The following is a 22534-nucleotide window of genomic DNA, read 5'->3' as shown; positions in this document are numbered from 1 at the left end:
CTAGAGGAGCTCAGATCTATTTATAACAAACATCTGCTCTTTGTCGCCCAACAGGAGGAAGCCCTGATGAGTACAGGGCAGCTTCTCGAGCCAGTATCTCAGAGGCTCAGGTCTGTGTCACTTTTTAAGTCTGCCATCTCACCTCAAATAAAAACAAACAAACAAACAAAAAGAGGCAGGAAGTGAAAGCTTTACTTTTGTGGAACTGTTGTCATATTGTTTTCTTACTTGGAAGATTATTTTAGTTGTGTGTGGTAGGTTGTCCTACCCTGATCTTACTTGGTATGTCACACTAAACATGGCTGCATCCAGGAGGATCTCTCTTTATAAATGATTACGGCTTCCTTAGAAAAAGGAGGTGCAAACTTGCAGCATGCCAACATGTCTTTTGTATGTATCCACTAAGAATCAAAACACACACATTAGAGCAAATTTGATTCATTGTCATAAGACAAATGTGTCCTAAACGTGGTGAATGTTAACAAAGCCGTCATACATTCTCTCTAAAAACAAAACAACTTTGATACAAAGAACTGAAATCATGTCTTGCATCACGATATGGATTTCTCGTCTCTCCTGTTAACAAACAACTATCTTCTTTACAGCAGCACTTCTTTTTCTAAATATGCCAGTGAACTGTGTCACAGCTGTGCGTCTTTGAGGAATACTAGGAAAGTGAAACTGAAAAGTACACAAAAATCAACACATTTATTTAGAAAAGAGCACAATTTAAAGACATCCCGAGAGCGAGTAGAATGCAAAGAAAAGCTGAATCGCACAATGTGTCACTGGTGGGTTTGGTGGTTGTTACATCTGGGCTTGAAGGTAATGTTCATAATTAGCTCGAAGGACAAATTCAAAATATGGCTTTGATTTCAAACTGCTGAGCTCATCCAGCTCCAGGAGGTCTTTGATGTCGGGCAGGTAGGTCTGCAGAGAGACGCCTGGAAAATACAGAAGAAAGAGTTCGTCTGTTTAGTAATTACAAGTGTATTTTTCATATAAGGATACATATGATTCGATGAACATACAGATAAAGAAAACTGATGACTCATGACTGTTCATAATATACTCAAAAACAAAGGGAGGGCTTGAGTGGTCCACTGTTTAGAAGAGCCGTCAACAGAACGTGTAGAAGAGTTAAAACTAAGCCGGCTGGGATTACTGGCTGAGCCCGACTCCCTCCTGCCAGAACCAAATGTGTGCTCTAACTTTGACAATCAGAAGTGTTCAGCTGTATTATGCACAGTTTTTGATAAACTAGTTCTATATGGAGCTAGCCTACGCAGCTATTTAAGTTGAACAAGGGGCTCTCATGACATAATAGGGATAACTTACGTGTCATTTAAACCCATTTTTCCCATCAATACACTTGAACCCCCTCCCCATATTTCTTTAATCCACCAAGCCTTCATCAATGTTTCTCACCTTCCTGAATGAGTTTGAGGAGGATCTTGACAAAGATGCTGTCTTTTGTTGCTTCCAGAGGGTCGTCGTTCCCATCGGCAGAAGACCAGCTGGAGGTGGAAAAACAAACAAACAAACAATAAAGAAAGATACCCACAGCATTTAAATCAACCATCACAAATCCAACACACACAAAAGCTTGTTTTTTTTTTCCAGATTCCTTTACTGATCCAAACTAGCTGTAATCACTGACACTCCATCTTTCCTGGCATATCAATAAAACACTTATATCCTTTACAGCTGGTATATAATTCAAAAGATTGTATTTTTTTAGAGCCTGATGAGAGTTTCCTACTAACTATTAATGGTATTTCACATGAACATCGTGTTTTTAACAGCAGGCGGTGGAGGAATCAAGCTGTAAACAATATTTTCAGTTGTGAAATAACAGAATAGCTTTTTATCATTTAGAGTCGTGTTTCTGATCACCTGGCAGAGTCCAATATTAATTACCGTAATTGTCGGGCTATAAGCCGCTACTTTTTGCACAAGCGTTGAACCCTGCGGCTTTTAGTCAGGTGCGGCTTTTCTATGGATTGTCCATGATTTTTGTGATATAGCAAGAGGATTTGTTTTGTTTGTTCCGCTGTTGTACGGCACTACGTTGCCTGGCGGAAGGATCGGGGTTCAAGAGTGGTATGTTGGTCACATGTCCATCCGCCAGGCAACGTAGTGCCATACGAAGTAGCGCGAAAAACAAACTTCAAAGTAGCTCTACCCGTTCAGCGGGAGGCGTGGATGATGAGCGGCGATAAACTTGCGAAAAGCAAGTTATGCCCAACTCCACCGGTGGAATCTGACAGCGTGGAAAAGTGTGAAAACATCCATGATCACCAACGGATTTTGAAGGGCTGGACTGCTGCATGATGGAGAGCAGGACACCGCCACGGCCCTTCAGAGGGTGTTCGACTCTGACACTGACAACGAGGATTTCTTTGGTTTTGAAAGTGACAACGAAGAAGAGAAGCGGAGAGTGGATGACGAAGCCATCCTGAGCCTGTTTGTTTCCGACACTGGAGAAGAGGACTTTGGTGGTTTTAGTGCGCAGGAAGATGGTGGTGAATGACTGACTCTTCTTCTTGTTAAAGCCGTGTCACTGCACCTGAGCCTAAAAGGTAGGCCGAATCTATTTTTCTGGTGTGCTGTAGGTTATTGTTATGTACTACATTTGTTACTCATTTATGAAGCACAGTACATGTTTCGTACTTGTAATTACCGCTGCTTGTACATATACCTAAAAAGTTGTGCAAATATGTACGCATAACTTGTTTTTCAAAATATTAATAAAACAAATAGTGTCTCCAAACAGCCATCTCTTTCCTGACAATTCCCTTTGTGCATATTCTCTTACATATGATAAGTCAACATTGAAACACCTGCGGCTTTTAGTCAGGTGCGGCTAATGTATGTACAAAACAGGATTTTCCCCTGATTATTCAGGTGCGCTTTGTAGTCCGGAAAATACGGTACTTTTTTGCTCTGTTTTTGGCCTCTACCAGCTTCAGGGGGAAACGTCTGGCTCTTTATGTGCACACGGTCTTATTGCTGAAAACTAGAAAACTGAGAATAAATCCAAAGACTCGATTTGTGCCTTTAAAGCTAAACAATGACCTGAAACTGGCTGAAAGGCTCTAAAAAAACAAAACAAAACGACGTATATTCAGCTAATCATAGGTTACTCACTACTAGAAAACTATTTACATGCTATTAGAGAAATACCAGGTGAAAAAGTTTTAATTTAAGCAAAGTCCCAGTTGAATGTATTCAAAAAACCATGATGGATCTTACTCGTCTCTTCTAAGCGCTTTGCCGAAAATCTCACATTTGAGTGCGTCGATGTCCACAGCATCGTCCTACAACAGAAAAGCAAGAAAACCGCTAAACTTGCTAAAGTTGAGAGACCGACTAACTGAGCCTCAAATGCACCAGTGCTGTAAAAAAAGACGCTAGTGGCTACCTCATCGATGTACTCCAGCAGGTCCAGAGCCTTTTTGAAATCGTACTCGTTGGCTCGCCTGTTGTCATCACAGATGTACAGCTGGAGAGGACGAGAGTTAAAAAGGAAATGCACCGAAGCTGTTCAGTCTCAGTGTTTGAATCATTTTCTTCTGACCTTCTCTAAATGTGATCTGATCTTTTCTGCATACCTATGATTATCACTTTGTCCTCAGGTGAGGTCCTTCTATACTACTTTTATCTACTTTTACTAATCCATCCAATAACAGGTTCTTTATTTGGAACAGCAGACACCAATTTACACAGTTATCATAAAAAAAACATTTAAGCAACTGAAATGATCTTGTTTAAATATTGTACCTAAGTTAACAAGCAGTTTTTGCACGTGTTTTCACCTGTATGAGGTTGTGAGCACTGAGCAGAGGCATGGTGTCGGGGTTCTGCTGCTTCTCCTCCAGCAGCTGTCGAGGCAGAGTCTCCTGATGCAGCAGGAAGCGCTCCTGCTCCACAATGTCTGATTGGCAGATGAATGACAGGGTCAAGTCTACTTACACGACATATTACAAAGCGCCTGCCACTCCACAAATATATGTACCTTTATATGTCGATTTTATCATGCCCTTAAAGACTTTCATTACTAAGAAAAAGATGAATGAGTTTAACTCTGAACTGTTCTCTGAATTACTATGAGATCGAGGCAACCACTGTTGTAGCAGCTAAGTAACTTTTATCCACTGACAATCTAAGAATCTGTGTCAATAAAATGATCTAACATGCTGGTTCGATTCAGTAAAATTTCACGGATAACGAAGTTTATGAGGTGCAGGGAGGTCTGCATGCATACAGCGATGTGTGCGCTTTTTTACCGTCAATTTGTTTGGAGAGCTGGTCCTCCGGCAGGTCGGACGCGAGTGCAGTCAGCTTACTGAGAGCCAGCAGTGTTTTCTTTTTCACAAAATAACGTGTTTCCATGTTGGCTTGGCTGTAGAGAGTTCTGTGGGCCTGCAGACGTGAAATACCTCGTTAGCCACGACATCGTCACACCAGAAATATATCAATCTGTGTAATTAAGACTTTGATACAGCTTGATTCAAATAAACAGAGAGTAATGTCACTTTTCATTATTATACATAATTTACGGACATCTATGCTTTGATTTCTTTGCGTGGGTTGTTACTGACATGTGGTGAGAATTTCACGTCACCAGCACCTTTAGAATTAGATTTACTTAAATAATTGGGTGACGTGATCAATACTTCTTATCACAACGTTGACTAAAAAAAAGGGAGGAGCTAAAACTGCTCATCTCAGTCAGAGGATGAACGGAGAAGCTGCATGAAGGCCCAGCATAAGATAAATAAGAATTGTTCAGATCTGTGAATCATGAAACGCTATTCTAAAAGAATTCAATAATAAAACTGAGCTGGAAATGAGAATAACAGATCCCCGTGTCTGCTGAATACCTCACCAGGCACATTCATTATCACAGTTAAAACGGAAAAGAGGAACCAAAATAGTATCGACCAGGATAACAGTGAAGTTTACAGCCTCGAATGCGTCTTTGTCAAAGTGGATTTCTGCTGACAAGTGAGGCCAAAAGAGGAAGTCTTCTTCGGTTTAGATATATGCGTGCCCGTGGTTTCACTTTGTGTTTGTTAACTGCAAACAGGAAGGAAACTTTAGAAAGTGTGTGTGTGTGTGTGTGTGTGTGTAACAGATATGTTACAGGATGTTTTCTTCTGTGCTTTGTCTTCTATGAGCAACAGATTCAAATCAAACCGGAAGGAAACTGAATTTGTGTTTCCATCGTAGATTACACTGTAACAGCTACACACTGTGTGTTTAACAGGAAAGACAGCAGGACGGTTAGGAAAGGAAGGAAGGAACAAAGGAAGGAAGGAAGGAAGGAAGGAAAGAAAGAAAGAAGGAAGGAAGGAAAAATGACCCTATATTTTTGTTGGTTGCAAAACTGCCGTATTTTTGAAAAATGCTATTTCCAGAGGTAGTGAAAAGACTGAAGTGCACAAGCGATGAACGAACAGCAGAAGAAAAAATATGAAAAGGTTTAAAGTACAAAAAACAAAAAAAAAAACAGGAAGGAAAGAAGAAAGGAGATAAGGGCGCTAGGAAGCCGTGTGGTTACATGAGCTTGAATAGAGCAAGGCGGATGTGTTTATTAATGTGTGAGAGAGTCAGACTGTACTTCTGAGAAAATCATGTTGCTACAGTGTTGGCCAGATTTTGACTGGTCCTGATAGGTTTTAAATGGTTAACCCCCCCCCAAAAAAAAAAAAAACAGATTAGGATTTAGTTGGGATATTAAAAATTCATAGAAAATTGTATTGTGCTGGTTTTGTGAAACAGAATTGTAAATGTGTGCGTTTTTATTCTTAAACATACACTTTGGTAGTCGTGGATGTGGATGTGATGCAGCCAGCTGAGGTGCTGATGAGCCTGCAGGAAGCTGGCGAGCTGCTGGTGCTGAGCGGCCGGCTGGGACAGCAGCTTCCCTCTCTTGCCTTTCTCCATGTACCAACGAAACAGGAAGTCGGAAAAGTTCTGCAAAAGTAAAGGTACAAAGAGAATGTTAACGTGTTTACTGATATACTCTGGTTTGAGTTTGATAGAATCCGGTATTTGTGCAGAACCTGCTCCTTCCAGGTATGTGCATCACCTTTCTGAAAGGTGATGTATCGGTAAATGTACCCAAAGTTATCCAGGTTAAAAGAAAGCCTGAGAGATTGTTATTATTCTTTTGGGATGATGTTAATAACATTTCTTAAATTTGCAGTTCATGATAACCAGACAGAATTTGATAACATGCCAATTTAGTTATTTAGAGGAGACACCTCGAGAGACACGACTCTCTCCCCTTTTATATGTAGCGACAGCGGAGACAGACGGGAGAGGAGTGTGTGTGGAGTAGCTGGAGAAGGAGCTGCTGAGTCACCTGCGCTGAACTGAAAAGAATAAGCAAAATAAAAGCATTTCCTAAGCCTGACAAACATGTGTGTATCTGGTCCTTCGCTACACTAGGACTGTAGCCCTTGTCAGTAAGTCACAACACACTAAAGGAGCCATTAGTTCTCCAATATAGAAAAAATAAACATAAAATTAAACATAGTTCTGGTTATACATCCTTTGTCTTTGGAGCAGCCTAGCTATTCCCCAATGAAGTTGTCGATGGTTTAGGGATTTTTCTCCTTTTTGGAGCGTTCTCCGGAGAGGATTGTGTGATAGGTCTGGTGCCAACAACTAGGCTACATTCATAGTCAATGAAATCAACTTAAAAACAAACAAACTAGCAGATGGCTGCATATTTTTAAGCCTAAATAAAAGATACAGTCAACTACTGCTGCTGCCCGTCACCCCTCCCAGGGTAGGGGCCGGGGTAAATACTGTCCCGAGCCATTCTTTCCAGTTGGCTCCAGGTGTAGCCCGTCTTTGTCACTTCTGCCTCGAGGTGTCGTCGCCGGGTGCTTGTTGGGTGGTGCCTCCTTCGCTTGCCTGGTGATGTTGGTTGGCGGTTTGCGTAGAGTGTACCCTACCCAGCACCATCTTTTCTTCGTCTACTGGGAGTTGACAGGTTCTTTCCCATAGGTTGATGTTACTGATGGTGTCTGGCCAGCGAATGTGGAGAATCCTTCTCAGCTGTTTAGGAATGTCTGGGTTTTTCTGTTTGAGGTTTTGTTTGTACAGCAGCACTGACTTCATGTTGGAGTTGAACAGTTGAATCTTGGGAGTCAGAGTTAGCTTTTTGGATGCCCAGATGTCAGAGGAGCCTCGTTTTTATTGGGTTAAAATGTAAAATGGCCTCAAAGTGCCTTTACAATCCTGTACAACGTAAAACACTGTGTCCTTACATCCTAAATAAAAAAATAAAAACGGTAAATAACATGTAAGGAAACTCGTGCAGAGTTTTTGTGTACCTGATCTGCGAACTTGGCCATGTAGTGCTGCAGGCGGCTCTGGTTGTCTGTCTGCTCACACATCTGAACCAGGATGTCAAAGTCACAGTACTTCTCAGCCAACGCTGCCACCCACTGGTACTGACCGAGCTCCACTGCAACGCAAAAAAATAAAAACAAATAAACAGAAAGGAAAAACCTACAGAAGAAACATAAACACACTTCAGTTTGCACAGTGTCCACGTGTCTGATTACAACATGTGTGTGTGTGAGCTGTGACATGGTCACGTTCAAGTGATGGATAGTTTGTTTACTGCAACAACCTCTGTAATTGGACTGCTAATAATAGACCATCTCTCTACTCAGTTTGAGCACTCAAAGCTTTTTCCTGTAATAAAGAAAATTTAGTTATTTCTTCATACAAAAGAAGAATTACCAAAGAAATACTTACAGCATTTTTACTCATCTAACAAAACTCTTAACAAAAAAAAAATCAAAATTTCTAAATGTCACAAAAATCCCCTTTAATGTTAAAGATTTAAATTTTACTCGGTGAATCTATAAGACTCGATCATTCACATTTTAATCTCCACTTACAGAGCGGTGCGAGCAGCTCGGAGCGCCGCTGGCTGTACTCCATCTCCAAGCTGTTGTAGCGCTCCTGTTGGGTCCTCTGCTGCTGCAGGGAGTTAAGCTGGGCCACAAAACTGCCCAAGTAGATATCCAACAGCGCCACCAGCTGCTCACAAAGGGCATTGCGCAGCTCTGAGTCAGCATGTGGGTACACTGTGCGCAGTATGATCTCGTGCTGGCGCGAGAGGACTGTTCGAACGCCGCCAACGCCACCTGATGCTGCATAAGCAAGATCAGGTGGAAAGAAAACAGGGTTAATAATCAGTTCTGCTCCAACACACAGTGCAGACACTGAGCCATTCAAACATTCAGTTTCTTACAGCACTGAAATAGAAAAGAAAAACTTCTTCAGTTTAAGACGGGATTTTAAGCCACAATGTTTACATAAGCATAAATGCATATTTGGATGAAGTGCTAAAGTGATTCAGTTACAAACACTGAACAACAACATACACCAATATGTGAATACATGAGGACTTTCTGGACATTTATCATATTTGGCTCTTATTTTTTTCTTAGTTTGTAGCTGGTAAATTTAAACAGCAAAGCTTTATTTCCCAACAGAAAACTTTCAGAACTGCAACTGAGCTTTCCTGTCCACACCCACTCTGTAAACTTTGTGGTATTAGTGCCCAGATTTACTGCCATGAGTTTGTATGGTAGGTTTTGCAGTATTTCGATAACATTAGACTAAAGCATGGTGTCAAACTCACATTACATCCACTTTGATCTTAAGTGGGTCGGACCAGTGAAACTCCCTCTATGCTTTTCTGTCATTTAACTGTTTAGTAAGAAAAGCTGTAAAACTTACAAAAATACAAAAACAAATAATAAAATACAAAATTTATGCTGGTGGTTGTTTGAGCAGCAGATCAAACAAGTTTAAAATTATAAATGACCTTAAGCGCACATTCAGGCCTGTGAGAGCCACGACTCTGTGCTCAGTCTGTTTTTGCATGTGACTGGAGTGTCCATCAAAATACATTTGACACCAAGTGAATCTAAGGCTACGTTCACACTGCAGGCGAAAGCGCATCAAATCCGATTTTTTTTGACCCTATGCGACCCATATCCGATCATGCTATGACAGTGTGAACGGCACAAATCCGATATTTTCAAATCCGATCTGGGTCACTTTCGTATGTGGTACTGAATCCGATACATATCCGATGTTTTAGAAAGCGACGGCTGTGTGAACGGTCAGGTCGCATTAAATCCGTCTTTTACGTCACTGACACAAGACAGACGCCAATTATCAGCGCCCGAGAAGACATCGCGAACGCTTCCTGGCCATCCGGTGAAACTGTTGGGAAGACAACGTTGGAGAAACGTGAACATTTTATTTGTACTGTATAATCTGCAGATTCTGACAGAAATCTGCAACTATCCTTTGAAGCACCGCTCCTCTAAAACAGCAATAAGGATCATTATTAGGTTATTTACATTATTATGTAAATAACAAAATATCTTAAAGCAAAAATTGGGAAACGTAAAGTCCGAAGTCTTTATATTAAGGGCCATCAGTCAAACAATACTGTTTGCTCTGGGTCTAAACAGAGCGCGTTGTGTGTGACGTCTTCTTTTGCGCATGCGGGCCGCTTTGAGTGTTCACACTAGAGCGCGTTTGCTGTCGCATTTTATTTGTAGTGTGAACAAGCAGACAAAAAAAATCGGATTTGATCAGAAAATTGTAATTGAGCATTAAGACCTGCAGTGTGAACGTAGCCTAAGAAGGTTCATGTTGTTACCTGTCCATGGGATGTACTCAGGCTCTGCAGCAGCATTTTCAGACGCTCTGTACATGGAGGCCTTCATGTCTCTGTACTGACCAGCAGCTTGAAGCATGTCCTACACACACACACACACACACACACACACACACACACACACACACACTACATTTGAAAGACTACCCATACACTTAAAAATGAAGCCTAAGTTTTAACGTGACCGCACATTTACCTTGATGACGTTGTTGACTGTGAGGACCACTTCGGCCCACTGCACCGAGTCGACTGGACTCTCCTTCAGACTCCGCTCCTCCTCCTCCAGCAGACAGTCGAACACCAAGGAGATCTGAGAGACCTGTGAGAGCACAACAACAGTCCAATGACCGTCTATTACACAAACAAACTGTGATAGCACCTTCTCGCTGCCAGAGACTCAAACCTCTCTGAAGAAGACGTCAGCAGCGGTGAGGCTTTGCGGCACGGCGGTGTTGTTCCTCTGCAGCGCTGTGCTGATGGCCCGGTTCACTAGTTCAGAGTGTTTGGTGTGATGATTTTTCAGCACCATGGCTGCTTGCAACTTCTCGGCGTGTTCACACAGCAGCAGGCGTGTTGCCATGGGAGATGAACGTACAGTCACCTGAGTGAGTCGGTCCAGCAGTCCAACCTGGCAACAGAGGACGATGGTGGCTTTTGAGAGGCAACTGGACTGATGCATTTCTAAATTCAGCCTTTGATGTTTTGATTTGCATCACATTTTTATTTGCAGCCCTGTTTGTATGTCAGTAAAAGTACGTTTGCAATCTAATGTACAAGCTGATCTTAATTTAGTTTAATTTAATAATTTTCCACCAACAAGCTTTAAGTGTGCCTTATAAAGTGAACTTGGAGCGTGTGCACACATGCAAAAGTGCAGGTTTCTTTACCTGCAGCAAAAACTCCATCAAGCAGCCATGGGCCTTCATCTTATCCTCCAGTTGGTGAAGGATGATGAGGGAAGTGAGAGGAAAGCCAGCGCTCTCTTCAAATCCCAGAGAGAGAAGAAAAAAAACAAAACAGTTCAAGTCTTTTTCCAACACACACATTAAATGCAAAGTCGGATAGTGTATCAGCTTATCAGAAACCTTACAAGCACTAGTTTCATACAATATCCAGAGCTTTTCATTGGTTGGTTAATAACTTTAACTTTTTGTGTTTTGTTTCCTCTCGTCTCAGCTCACCATCGGGGACAGACTCGGCCCAGCGAGGGTCAGAGGCCGGGTAATCGTCCACCAAATCAAGGTTGATTTGAGTCACCATGGTGTCCAGCTCAGCTCCCTCCTCCCCATCGCCGTCAGCTGGGAACAGCTCATCTATGACTGTCTGAGCCCCGACCAGGTCATTACTGACAGAGGAGAGAAGAAGAGTTATAGACTTGTCCTCTCAGTGCTTTTTAAAGCCTCAGAGAGTTTAGAAATGTGTTAACATAGAATGTAGAATTATTGTAGAGACACTGACACTGCCCTCAATGTAATAAAGGCCTGACTGTGTCATGAACTTAGGAGTAGATTGTAGGAGACCCCTCCCCCAGTTGAACTGTGAAAGGTCTCAACATTTGTAACTGGATAACTGTGGTCTGGAAGGGAGATGGGTTTGTATGACCTCTACCTACACCCACAGTGTTTTAACTGTCACGCACACTCACTCACGAGCACACACATAGACACAGACACAGAGTTTGCAGCACACCGTGGGGGGGTTTATGATGGGGACGCCTCTATAAAGCTGGCTATAACTAACAAAGGGGTGAAGATTTTGCAGAGGAACATCGGCCTCGTCTTCCCTTCTAGAAGTGCATGCTTAAATGAAGATGAATAAAGGTTTTGTGAAATAACTAGTGAGTTCCGGTGCCGTCTCTGGAAGTTTCGACGAATAAAAGAACCGGGGTGAAACTGATTTCGCAACAAGAGAAATGAGGAAGCACAGACAATCCCATCAGAGTCTGGTAACAGCCAGTCAACTTAGCAAATAGCAACAGACAGACTAGGTTATACACACAAAGAAACAAACTATAGAGAAAAACAAATGTGTTGTTTTTCTCTTACTCACAGATGACCGGTCATTATGGCTAGAAAGTGTGAATGATAACTCCTTATTAAAGACCCTGAGCTTCAATATAATATAATATAAGACTTCAACATTCATCAGAATCTTACAATAACCAAGTTACTCAACACAACATGATGCAGAGAAACGAAGCTTTGATGTTTTTACTTGATAAACAACAAAAATGAACAAACATGTCGGCCGGAGATCCACAAAAACAATATTCTCAAAAAGTAGAGTGATTTAGTCACTTCTGTATTTACCTGATACAGAATATATAAGTGGACTTGGTGCTGGCTCTTCCTGTTCTAGCACACAGTGGTGATTATGTGGAGTTTATCTGTGTCTGTGTCATTATCTGTAAGTAAAAACTTACAGATAATGTTGTATGCCACGGTGGAATCGTCACGTTTTATCTAAAGCACACTCTGTTGATTCACACGCTGATATTATTATTCACTCACTGTTTTAGGCATTTACAAGCTTAAATTAACTCGCAGCCGACTTGCTAGCAGCATGGCCTCTTCACCGCTCCCTCCTGCACCTTCCTGCTCACTCTGATGTTTGAGTGTTTGTTAGTTAAAGCACTGACAAAGCTTAGAGTGCTTGTGTGAATGGGTGAATGTGGCGTGTTGTATAGAGCGCTTTGAGGACTCCAGGAGTGTAGAAAAGCTATGCAGATGATGCCCAACTTCATTTATCCATGAAGTCAGATAACACACACCAATTAGTTACCTCAATACCTCATTTTCTGCTTCTAAATTCAGAAAAGAGCTTATTGTACTCAGCACTCAGCAAGAGTACTGACAGGGACTAGAAAGACAGGGTATATTTATTTAAAATCCTGCTGCTCATGTGCAGGTTTTGAATGATCAGGCCTCATCTTATCTTAGTTATCTTAGTACCGTATCACACCAATAAAAATCTTTGCTCTTGGTCTGCGTGCTTCCTTGTTGTTCCTAGAGTATTTAAAAGTAGAATATGAGACAGAGCCTTCAGCTTTTAGACTCCTACTCTTTGATTTGGCAGACAGACACTGCTTCTACCTTTAAGATTTGGCCTAAAAACGCCCTTTTTGATAAAGCATATAGTTTGGGTTGAATCAGGTGACCTCTAATCTTTCCTTAGTTATGCTGCAATAGGTCTAGGCTGCTGGGGGATTCTGTTTATACACCTCTCTGCATTTAATTATTTGTTATTATTAACCTCTGGCTCTCTTGTCTTTGTCTAATATTATGAAGGCACTTTATTATTTTTATTTAAAATATTTTTCAAAGGAGATGTGAGCTGCATTTAAGACGTACCGACAGAACTGCAGGAACGCCGCCTTCAGGAGTTTGGTTTTGTCCTCCTGAGCTACAGGCTCGGCTCGGGTTGGCGTCTCCATGGCCGACACCTTTGATGCAAATTCAACATTAGAAATGCATGACTGCAACACCCACAATCACATGTTAGCTTAGTTTTCCTTTTCCTTCTCAGGATTTCTTGTGTCAATAATTATGAGACGCAGAAGAAAGATCATGAGAAAGATCGAAGTCTCACAAACTGGCATAAAAACAAAGTTCTTAGTCTCATCGCTCAGACGGCTCTCTTTGAATCTTACTTCCGGGGCTGCAGCCAGCGAGGAGCACAGCGAGTCCTCCATGGTCTCTGGCAGGATGGAGGCACTCTCTCTGGCCACCACCGCCACCAGACCACTGTTTTGCGAGAAAAAGACCGGCAGGTTGGCACAGCAGCCGGCTCCACGTACACCATCACCTGCACAGACAGAGGCCACCAACATAAACAAATCACTCACCTGGATTTGATCTAAACTGAAAGCATTTATTGGCCTATTGAACAAGTCGAGTGAATTATTTGTTCCTTTACAAATACTTTATTATATTTTTTCTTAATTCATCCCTAACCAAAACATTCTCGAACAATTTTATCTTTTAGGAATATCTGAGTCTTCGAAGCAACATCCAGTTTAATCCTCTTACACCAACACAGTGGACAAAAACCTGTTAATATGATAAAGTTAACTCATTCAAGCAACATTTGATCAGTTATAGATTTTTGAGATGCAAGTGAAATTTGTTTGTATTATGAAAAAGAACTTCGTTCAGTGATGTTACAGATTTTAATTCATTTTTTGAAACATATTCAATACTTCTGTGTAACTGAATTTCAGACCAACGCCAAAAGAAGTTTATCCTACAGAATCAGGAATTTCATTTAACTTAATTGAAAAACAAAACTATTCACTGACCACAGTATTAATTTCGTTGACTATTATGTGCAGTAATAGTGACAAAATGAAGGAGTTCTTGCTCTAACGTTCCAACTTTCCCACCTGGTGAGTTAAAGCTGATTTTCTCATCAGGAACTGCGACCCGGTTGGTTCCTGTTGAGCAGGCGAACACGACGTCCTCAGTGTACAGAAAGGCTGTGGAGCCAGGGGAACGAGGCAACGCCAGCCGAGTGGCCTGCAGGGTCTCCATGTTCTGAGGAAATAACAGAATAACCAAAGACCTTCAAAATAAAAGCATAAATATCTTCACTCTTATAATAGGAACTGTAAATGCTGGACTTTATTTTACAATGTCCTGTAGTTTCACTGTCACTTGTTTGGACAGTTCCACTCTTTCTGCGTTGCTCAAAGTGGTTAATGTTTTAATTATAATCGAGGGTTGTAATTATCAGGCTCTTCTTGATGAGCAGGGTTTTACACAAGAAGAGAATGACCAAACTGATCCTCTAATAGATCAAATCACAGAAACACCACTGCTGCAGTAGCAGCTTCAGGTCTGACCTGGAAGGGAGAGCTGTACTTTGTGACCTCCACGGTGAACTGGTCAGAGATGGCGGCTCCGTTGTCCTGCAGGGTGACCAGGCAGAAGTAGGCCAGGCAGGGAGTGTCGGACGGGTGCCAGGCTGCAGCCAAAACCACCAACCCGGCTCTGAAAGCACGCAGAGTGTAGCTCAGTGCAGCCAGGGGTGCAGTAAGTTCAAGAGGAATAGCGAATAATAGCAACAAATAAACACAAGATAACCTGTCGACTAAGACAGTGGTCCTGAAACGTTTTTACACCACAGACCGGTTTAATGTCAGACAATATTTTCATGGACCGGCCTTTAAGGTGTCGCGGATAAATACAACAAAATAAAATCATACGACCAAGACGAATATGGTGGCATTTTGTAAATAACATAATAAACGTGAATTCACTGTGTAATTGTGTAACTTTATTAGCAGCGTCCTCCTGAAATGCGCCAACAACACTGAGAGTAACGTCCTCCTCTCTGCCCCTTAACCTCCTAGGACCTGGCGTCCACATATGTGGACATCACATTTTGGGTTATTTAGACCAAAATACTCAATTTTGCTCTACAAGGGCCTGATATCCACTTACGAGGACATTATACTGCTACTGTTCTATCAAAATTTTAAACAAATATCCTCATATGTGGCTCTTATTTTCCTTGGAAACAAAAATCCGTTCAATTTTTTATTTTTTAAATCTGGTAATTCTTTGTTTTTGCATTCATCGGGTCCCAATATGCCCAACTGTCAAAGATAAATTAAAAATGCATGCTGTGGAAGAGTTCAGGTCTTAGGAGGTTAATGCTCTCTGGTCACTATGGTAACGTGTATTTTTCTTTCAGAATAAGACAACTATAACACGGGAACAGACCCAGGGAAACAGAGTTAACGATAAAAACCCTGAAAACCATACATTTCACACCCGAGCCTCAAGTCTTGCGGTCCAGAGCCAAACGACTCACGGACCAATACAGTTCTGTGGCCCGGGGGACTAAGACACAACAAGTGGGGAGACAAGTGTAAAACAAGTCTTTTTATTGACTGAATGGATAAAATCCATCTTTCATTTAATATTTATATATTGAATATAATTTTTTTAAATTCTGAGATTGATCTTTGAAGTGCAGAGCGACACAGGATGGCTAGCTCAGTTTGGCCGTAGTATGCTAACGCTAGGGTGACCATATTTTGATTTCCAAAAAAAGAGGACATGAAGAACTTTAATAATACTGTTTGCTTCAAGAAAACAGATTTAAACGATGGCTTCTCTGTGTGGTTAATGAATCGTGAAATAAAAAATGTCATATAGACTTTTACAAGTCAACAAGTGCAAAAAAAGAGGCCGGTTGGTCACTCTAACTAACACTTTACCATGCTTTAGCACATGCAATCCTACATGCGGCATGTTTTAGTGAAAATGAAGAAGAAGAAGGAAACAAAAATGATTCAGGTTTTTGTGAATCCAAAGACAAGCACCAATGTGGCCCTGCTGCTTTTAATCACACACACACAGTAGAACACACTCACTGGCTGAGCTTCATGTCCAGATATGCCACATTTGCTCCCTCCTTCATCTCCTCATAGTTGCTCTCTGACCCCTGGAGGAAAGGAAATCATTTTCATTTTAATCTTATTTAGTTTGTTTTCCTTGCTACAGTGCAGAACAGGAAAAAACCTTCATCTGTAATAAATAAGGTCTTGTTTGCTTATACTGACCCATATAGCGTCTGTGATGCTCTCATTCAGAACTCTGCGCGCGTCCCAGTTGAGGATCTGGTGCTCCGAGCTGTCGTCGACCTCCCATTTACTCAGACTGGAATCAGTGAGTGTGTACAGGGAGCTGCTTTCCCCCACCCACAGCACACTGCAGAGCTGCAGCAGTAATAGAGTCAGAACTCTGAACACTGAAGATAACTAAACTGACACTGCAGAAGAACTGCCCTCACTATTCAGCCTGATAGACGTAAAACATAAAGGGTGTTTAAGAAATTTGTGAATCGGAATCAAAAGCAATCACTCATTTCTCTCTGTGGCTAAAATTGATTAAAAAACAAAACAAAACTTGATTAATATAAAACACAAATAACACATGGAGGAAGTAATTAGCAGGTTACAATCAGATTATCTATGAGTGACAGTAAAAATGGGAGGAGTCAAGCTCAGAGCAACACTATTCAAATTTAAACGTCATCAGCAATAGATGAAAAATAATAACACTGTACACCGACTAGTCTTAATTATTAAAAATGCACAAGATAGAAAAGAGTTGTACAGATAGAATAAATGAAAGCCCAAACTCTGCAGTGGACTCACTGCGTCATTGGCTGGTGTCGAGAGGATGCCAAACAGGCTGGAGACACGACGTCCGATGCCAGAGAGCATGCCCTGACCCTGCTGCAGAGCTCGGCACTGCAGTTTCCCGGAGGAATCTGCACTTGCTCTCAACAGCTGATTCTTCACCGAGGACAAGACAAAGCTTCCACCCTGAGAAAGGAGAAAGAAGTGAGAAACAAAGAGGTCAAATTATATGTTGTTGATTTAATCCTGTTCCTTACAAATCTACACAAAATAAAGTGCAATGCCAGCTTTATTACGTGTGTTTAAATGTTTCAAGATATCTCAAGGTATGCAGTGAATAAAACTTGGACAGCAGCATTACTCCTCAGCGATTTCTGGAGTGATACTGTTTGATGTGGTTGTATTTTGGGACCCTTTTCAAAAATATTTGAGTATTTTGGATTTGGCAGAGTCAGTGGTGAGTTTTTTTGTAACAAATTGGTTAGTAAAAACGTCTATTTTCAACTGAAGAAACCTACTTACTCTGACAGCAACAACAAAGTTGCACAGATCTCCCAGGTCCACATCGGTCTCTGTGTAGTTGCCCTCCTGGGAGAGGCTGGGCCAGTAGCGAACCGCTCCTTCTGCAGCCACCGCCAAGACAGAGATGGACTGAACAGCAGCCATCTCCAGGGGAGCAGTGGAAGTCACAGCCACAAGGTCAGCAGTGTAGTTGTACTCACTGCTGGGCAGTTGCAACTCCTTACAAACTGAGACCTGCAGGAAAACACAGTTTAGTTTGTGAATTTAAAGCTGCCAGTTTAGCACATTATGAACTTTCAGTCTGTTTTGATTCAATATTTACTCCATCTAATATCGGAATAAGAAAGTCCATCTTTCTATCGCTGAAACATTTACCACATGTTACTGTACCCAGTCTCTTTAAACAAAACTAAGACACATGAAATAAATGATCAGTGAATAATTGCTCCTCCGTGAATCGCAACCTTATCGTGGTGGAGGGGTTTTGTGTGTCCCAGGGATCCCAGGGGCTATGTTGTCTGGGGGCTTTTGCCCCCTGGTAGGGTCTCCCATGGCAAATTGGTCCTGGGTGAGGGACCAGACAAAGAGCGATTCAGAAGACCCCCATGAAAAAAACACAGAGGGAACAGTTTACCCTGCCCGGGATAGGGTTACCGGGGCCCCGCCCTGGAGCCAGGCCCGGGGAGGGTGCCCGAGGGCGAGCGTCTGGTGGCCGGGCCTTAGTCCATGGGGCCCGGCCGGGCACAGCCCGAAGAGGAGACATGGGCCCATCCTCCCGCAGGCCCACCACCCGCAGGAGGCGCCATAGGGGTCGGGTGCATTGTGTGCCGGGTGGCGGCCAGGAGCGGAGGCCCTGGCGGACTGACCCCCGGCTGCCAAGACTGGCAATAGGGACATGGAATGTCACCTCTCTGGTGGGGAAGGAGCCTGAGTTAGTGCGTGAGGTTGAGAGGTACCGGCTAGATATAGTCGGGCTCACCTCTACGCACGGCTTGGGCTCTGGAACCAGTCTCCTGGAGAGGGGCTGGACTCTGTCTCAGTCTGGAGTTGCCCCTGGTGAGAGGCGGCGGGCTGGGGTGGGTATTTTAATATCCCCTCGGCTTGCTGCCGGTACGTTGGGGTTTTTCCCGGTGGACGAGAGGGTTTGTTCCCTGCGCCTTAGGGTCGGGGAACGGGTCCTGACTGTCATCTGCGCTTATGCGCCGAGTGGCAGTTCGGAGTACCCAGCCTTCTTAGAGTCCCTGGGGGGGGTGCTGGAAGGTGCTCCACCTGGAGACTCTGTTGTCCTGCTGGGAGACTTCAATGCTCACGTGGGTAACGACAGCGAGACCTGGAGGGGCGTGATTGGGAGGAACGGCCTCCCTGATCTGAACCCGAGCGGTGCTTTGTTATTGGACTTCTGTGCTAATCACAGTTTGGCCATAACGAACACCTTGTTCGAACATAAGAGTGTCCATAAGTGCACGTGGCACCAGGATGCTCTAGGCCGTAGGTCGATGATCGATTTTGTAATCGTATCACCAGACCTGCGACCATATGTTCTGGACACTCGGGTAAAGAGAGGGGCTGAGCTGTCAACTGATCACCACCTGGTGGTGAGTTGGATCAGGTGGCGGGGGAGGACGCTGGACAGACCTGGTGCACCTAAACGTGTAGTGAGGGTGTGCTGGGAACGACTAGCAGAGGCCCCAGTCCGCGAGATCTTCAACGCACACCTCCGGCAGAGCTTCAACAGCATTCCGAGGGAGGCGGGGGACATCGAGTCCGAATGGACCATGTTCAGCGCCTCCATTGCCGAAGCTGCTGCATTGAGCTGCGGCCGCAAGGTGGTTGGTGCCTGCCGTGGTGGTAATCCCCGAACCAAATGGTGGACACCAGAGGTGAAGGGAGCCACCAGGCTGAAGAAGGAGTCCTATCGGGCTTGGTTAGCCTGTGGGACTCCGGAGGCAGCCGACAGGTATCGACAGGCCAAGCGGAATGCGGCTCGGGCAGTGGCTGAAGCAAAAACTCGGGTGTGGGAGGAGTTCGGAGAGGCCATGGAAAAAGACTTTCGGACTGCCTCGAAGAGGTTCTGGCAAACCGTCAGGCGTCTCAGGAGGGGAAAGCGGTGCTCTACCTGCACTGTGTATAGTGCTGGCGGAGCGCTGCTGACGTCGACTGAGAAAATTGTCAGGCGGTGGAAGGAATACTTCGAGGACCTCCTTAATCCCACTGACGCGTCTTCCAAGGAGGAAGCAGAGTCTGGGGATGAGGGGAATGACCCGCCAATTTCTGGGGGCGAGGTCACTGAGGCAGTTAAACAACTCCTTGGTGGCAGAGCCCCTGGTGTTGATGAGGTCCGCCCCGAGTTCCTGAAGGCTCTGGACGTTGTAGGGCTGTCCTGGCTGACACGCCTCTGCAATGTTGCGTGGAGATCAGGGGCAGTACCCGTGGATTGGCAGACCGGGGTGGTGGTCCCCATCTTTAAGAAGGGGGACCGGAGGGTGTGTTCCAACTACAGGGGGATCACACTCCTCAGCCTCCCCGGGAAAGTCTATGCCAGGGTGCTGGAAAGGAGAGTTCGTCCGTTAGTCGAACCTCTGATGCAGGAGGAACAATGCGGTTTTCGTCCTGGTCGCGGAACACTGGACCAGCTCTTCATCCTCTCAAGGATACTTGAGGGTGCATGGGAGTTTGCCCAACCAGTCTACATGTGTTTTGTGGACTTGGAGAAGGCATTCGACCGTGTCCCTCGGGGTGTCCTGTGGGAGGTGTTGCGGGAGTATGGGGTGTCTGGCCCATTGCTACGGGCCATTCGATCCCTATACAACCGTTGCAAGAGCTTGGTTCGCATTGCCGGCAATAAGTCGGACTCGTTCCCGGTGGGTGATGGGCTCCGCCAGGGCTGCCCTTTGTCACCGGTTCTGTTCATAATTTTTATGGACAGGATTTCTAGGCGCAGCCAAGTGGCGGAGGGCTTTCGCTTTGGTGGCCTCAGGATCTCATCTCTGATCTTTGCGGATGATGTGGTTCTGTTGGCTTCATCGGGTGAGGGCCTCCAGCTCGCACTGGAGCGGTTCGCAGCCGAGTGTGACGCAGCGGGAATGAGGATCAGCACCTCCAAATCTGAGGCCATGGTTCTCAGCCGGAAAAGGGTGGAGTGCCCACTCCGGGTCGGGGATGAGGTCCTGCCCCAAGTGGAGGAGTTCAAGTATCTCGGGGTCTTGTTCGCGAGTGATGGGAGAAGGGAGCCGGAGATCGACAGACGGATTGGGGCTGCAGCTGCAGTAATGCAGACGCTGCACCGGTCCGTCGTGGTGAAGAGGGAGCTGAGTGTAAAAGCGAAGCTCTCAATTTACCGGTCGATCTACGTCCCTACCCTCACCTATGGCCACGAGCTGTGGGTAGTGACCGAAAGGACGAGATCGCGGATACAAGCGGCGGAAATGAGCTTCCTCCGAAGGGTGGCTGGCATCTCCCTTAGAGATAGGGTGAGAAGTTCGGCCATCCGGGAGGGGCTCAGAGTAGAGCCGCTGCTGCTCCACATCGAAAGGAGCCAGCTGAGGTGGTTTGGGCATCTGGTAAGGATGCCCCCTGGGCGCCTCCTGGGTGAGGTGTTCCAGGCATGTCCCACCGGGAGGAGGCCCCGAGGCAGACCCAGGACACGCTGGAGAGATTATATCTCTCGGCTGGCCTGGGAACGCCTTGGTGTTCCCCCGGATGAGCTGGAGGAGGTGGCTGGGGAGAGGGAGGTCTGGGCCTCTTTGCTTAGGCTGCTGCCCCCGCGACCCGGCCCCGGATAAAGCGGATGAAGATGGATGGATGGATGGATGAATAATTATTTGCTTTGTCGATCCTACAGATGAAAAAAGGCCTCACGCCGCTTGCATTATTTTGGAGAACATGTTAAAATAACTCTTTAATGATTTTTAGATTGTAATTTTAGTCTAAATGTAGTTTTAAAGTGAATTTTAAACTCAGGCTGAAAAAAATATATAATTGTCTGCCCTGATCATACCTTAGCTACAGCAGTTTGGCAGATCTTCCAGATGATCAGACTCTCTCCACAAACCATCCAGGCCCAGCCGCTCTCACACACCTTCACTGAGATCTGATCATCAGCTAGAGTAACCAATAAGAAAATGAAAAACAAATGTTTAGTGGAAACTACTAACTCTCCCACAACCAGAAACATAAAGAGAAGAGAGAGCAACTATTCATCTTTCATTCTCAGAAAGAAGACAATGTTTCTCTTACCGTCAGCCATCGTCAGTGCCTCCATAACTTTGACGGGGAGGGATGAGCCAAAGGTCTGCACATCATAGTTAACGGTTTCTGCCCCTGCATGGCTCTGCACTCGGGTAGGTGTTGATCTGGGGAGGACACAAACTCAGAACAATCAGCTGTAGCTACAGTCTGATGGGCCCAGTTAACCCAAGACTGCACTGACGACTCAGCACGAAAGAACAACATCTATAAATCTGTAAAATTGTCTTTATTTGTCATATATATGGAGCCTTCCGACTGAGTAAATCTGATCCGACAACACTCACCTCGCCGACAACGGCGTCCTGCGCGGGGAGAACAGGAGGCCAGGGACCGCACCGGAGACGCTCTTCCTCCCGGCGGTCCTGGCCGGCTGCCTACGGCCGGAACCCGGGGCGGTTCGGGGGCTAAACATGCCTGCGGTGGTACCCCGAACTGTTCAACAGTGATAACTACAACCCTGCCTGAAAAGCGCGCTCACACGATCCACCAAATACAACTCTCCAAACAACGCGCGGTGCAGTCGCTGGATTAAAACGTCATCGTCTCCTCCGCCTATTTTGTAAAACTTTATTTACAACTCGAACACGAGATTTTACAACTGCAACACTTTCACAGAGGAAAGTCTTATTGTGTGGGTAAGTCAGTCAGACTATATTAAAAAAACACACACTTTTTCATGTAGGCCGCATTCATCCAATTAAAATTTAAATTAAAAATGTAAATTACTCCGCTCTGCTGATTCTACGTTTTTAAGGGGCTTAAAAAGTAAGTTAAGTACGATAAATACTTAACTCACAGTTAATTTAGTGACTTAATAGTGCAATTTCACACAGATTTCTGTACAGCAGGAATTGGCAGAGACAATTCTGCCTCTGAGTCAGTAA

General features: G+C 44.3%; 1 protein-coding gene across 1 annotated transcript; it reads right to left on the bottom strand.

Moving 5' to 3' along the window:
* Positions 1-689: 689 nt before the first annotated feature.
* Positions 690-22170, bottom strand: nup133 (nucleoporin 133). The gene is made up of 25 exons (XM_087841445.1): positions 21935-22170; positions 21639-21754; positions 21400-21503; positions 17403-17636; positions 16896-17066; positions 16299-16454; positions 16110-16180; positions 14571-14718; positions 14112-14262; positions 13380-13534; positions 13081-13172; positions 10912-11075; positions 10618-10712; positions 10134-10358; positions 9927-10049; positions 9713-9812; positions 7929-8183; positions 7353-7486; positions 5824-5982; positions 4290-4425; positions 3819-3937; positions 3425-3505; positions 3256-3320; positions 1429-1517; positions 690-944 (listed from the first exon to the last, which is right to left on the bottom strand). The coding sequence occupies exons 1-25, from the start codon at positions 22060-22062 to the stop codon at positions 808-810; spliced, it is 3408 nt and encodes a 1135-aa protein (XP_087697571.1). The 5' UTR covers positions 22063-22170; the 3' UTR covers positions 690-807.
* Positions 22171-22534: the final 364 nt, after the last annotated feature.

The sequence above is a fragment of the Neolamprologus brichardi genome, chromosome 6 (genome assembly GCF_056152115.1).
Source record: "Neolamprologus brichardi isolate AB-2024 chromosome 6, ASM5615211v1, whole genome shotgun sequence".
NCBI lineage: Eukaryota > Metazoa > Chordata > Actinopteri > Cichliformes > Cichlidae > Neolamprologus > Neolamprologus brichardi.
Note: the sequence above shows the minus strand (reverse complement) of the source record. Positions and strands in the feature narration are given on the sequence as shown.

Bases quoted from the DNA above. Each gene is read 5' to 3' on its own strand.
- nup133 (XM_087841445.1), bottom strand. From the start codon at position 22,062: ATGTTTAGCCCCCGAACCGCCCCGGGTTCCGGCCGTAGGCAGCCGGCC. The intron at 21,504-21,638 runs GTAAGAGAAACA...TGGTTACTCTAG, and splicing joins GGCACTGACGATGGCTGACG to CTGATGATCAGATCTCAGTG. The intron at 17,067-17,402 runs GTAAGTAGGTTT...CTCCTTTCTCAG, and splicing joins ACTTTGTTGTTGCTGTCAGA to GGTGGAAGCTTTGTCTTGTC.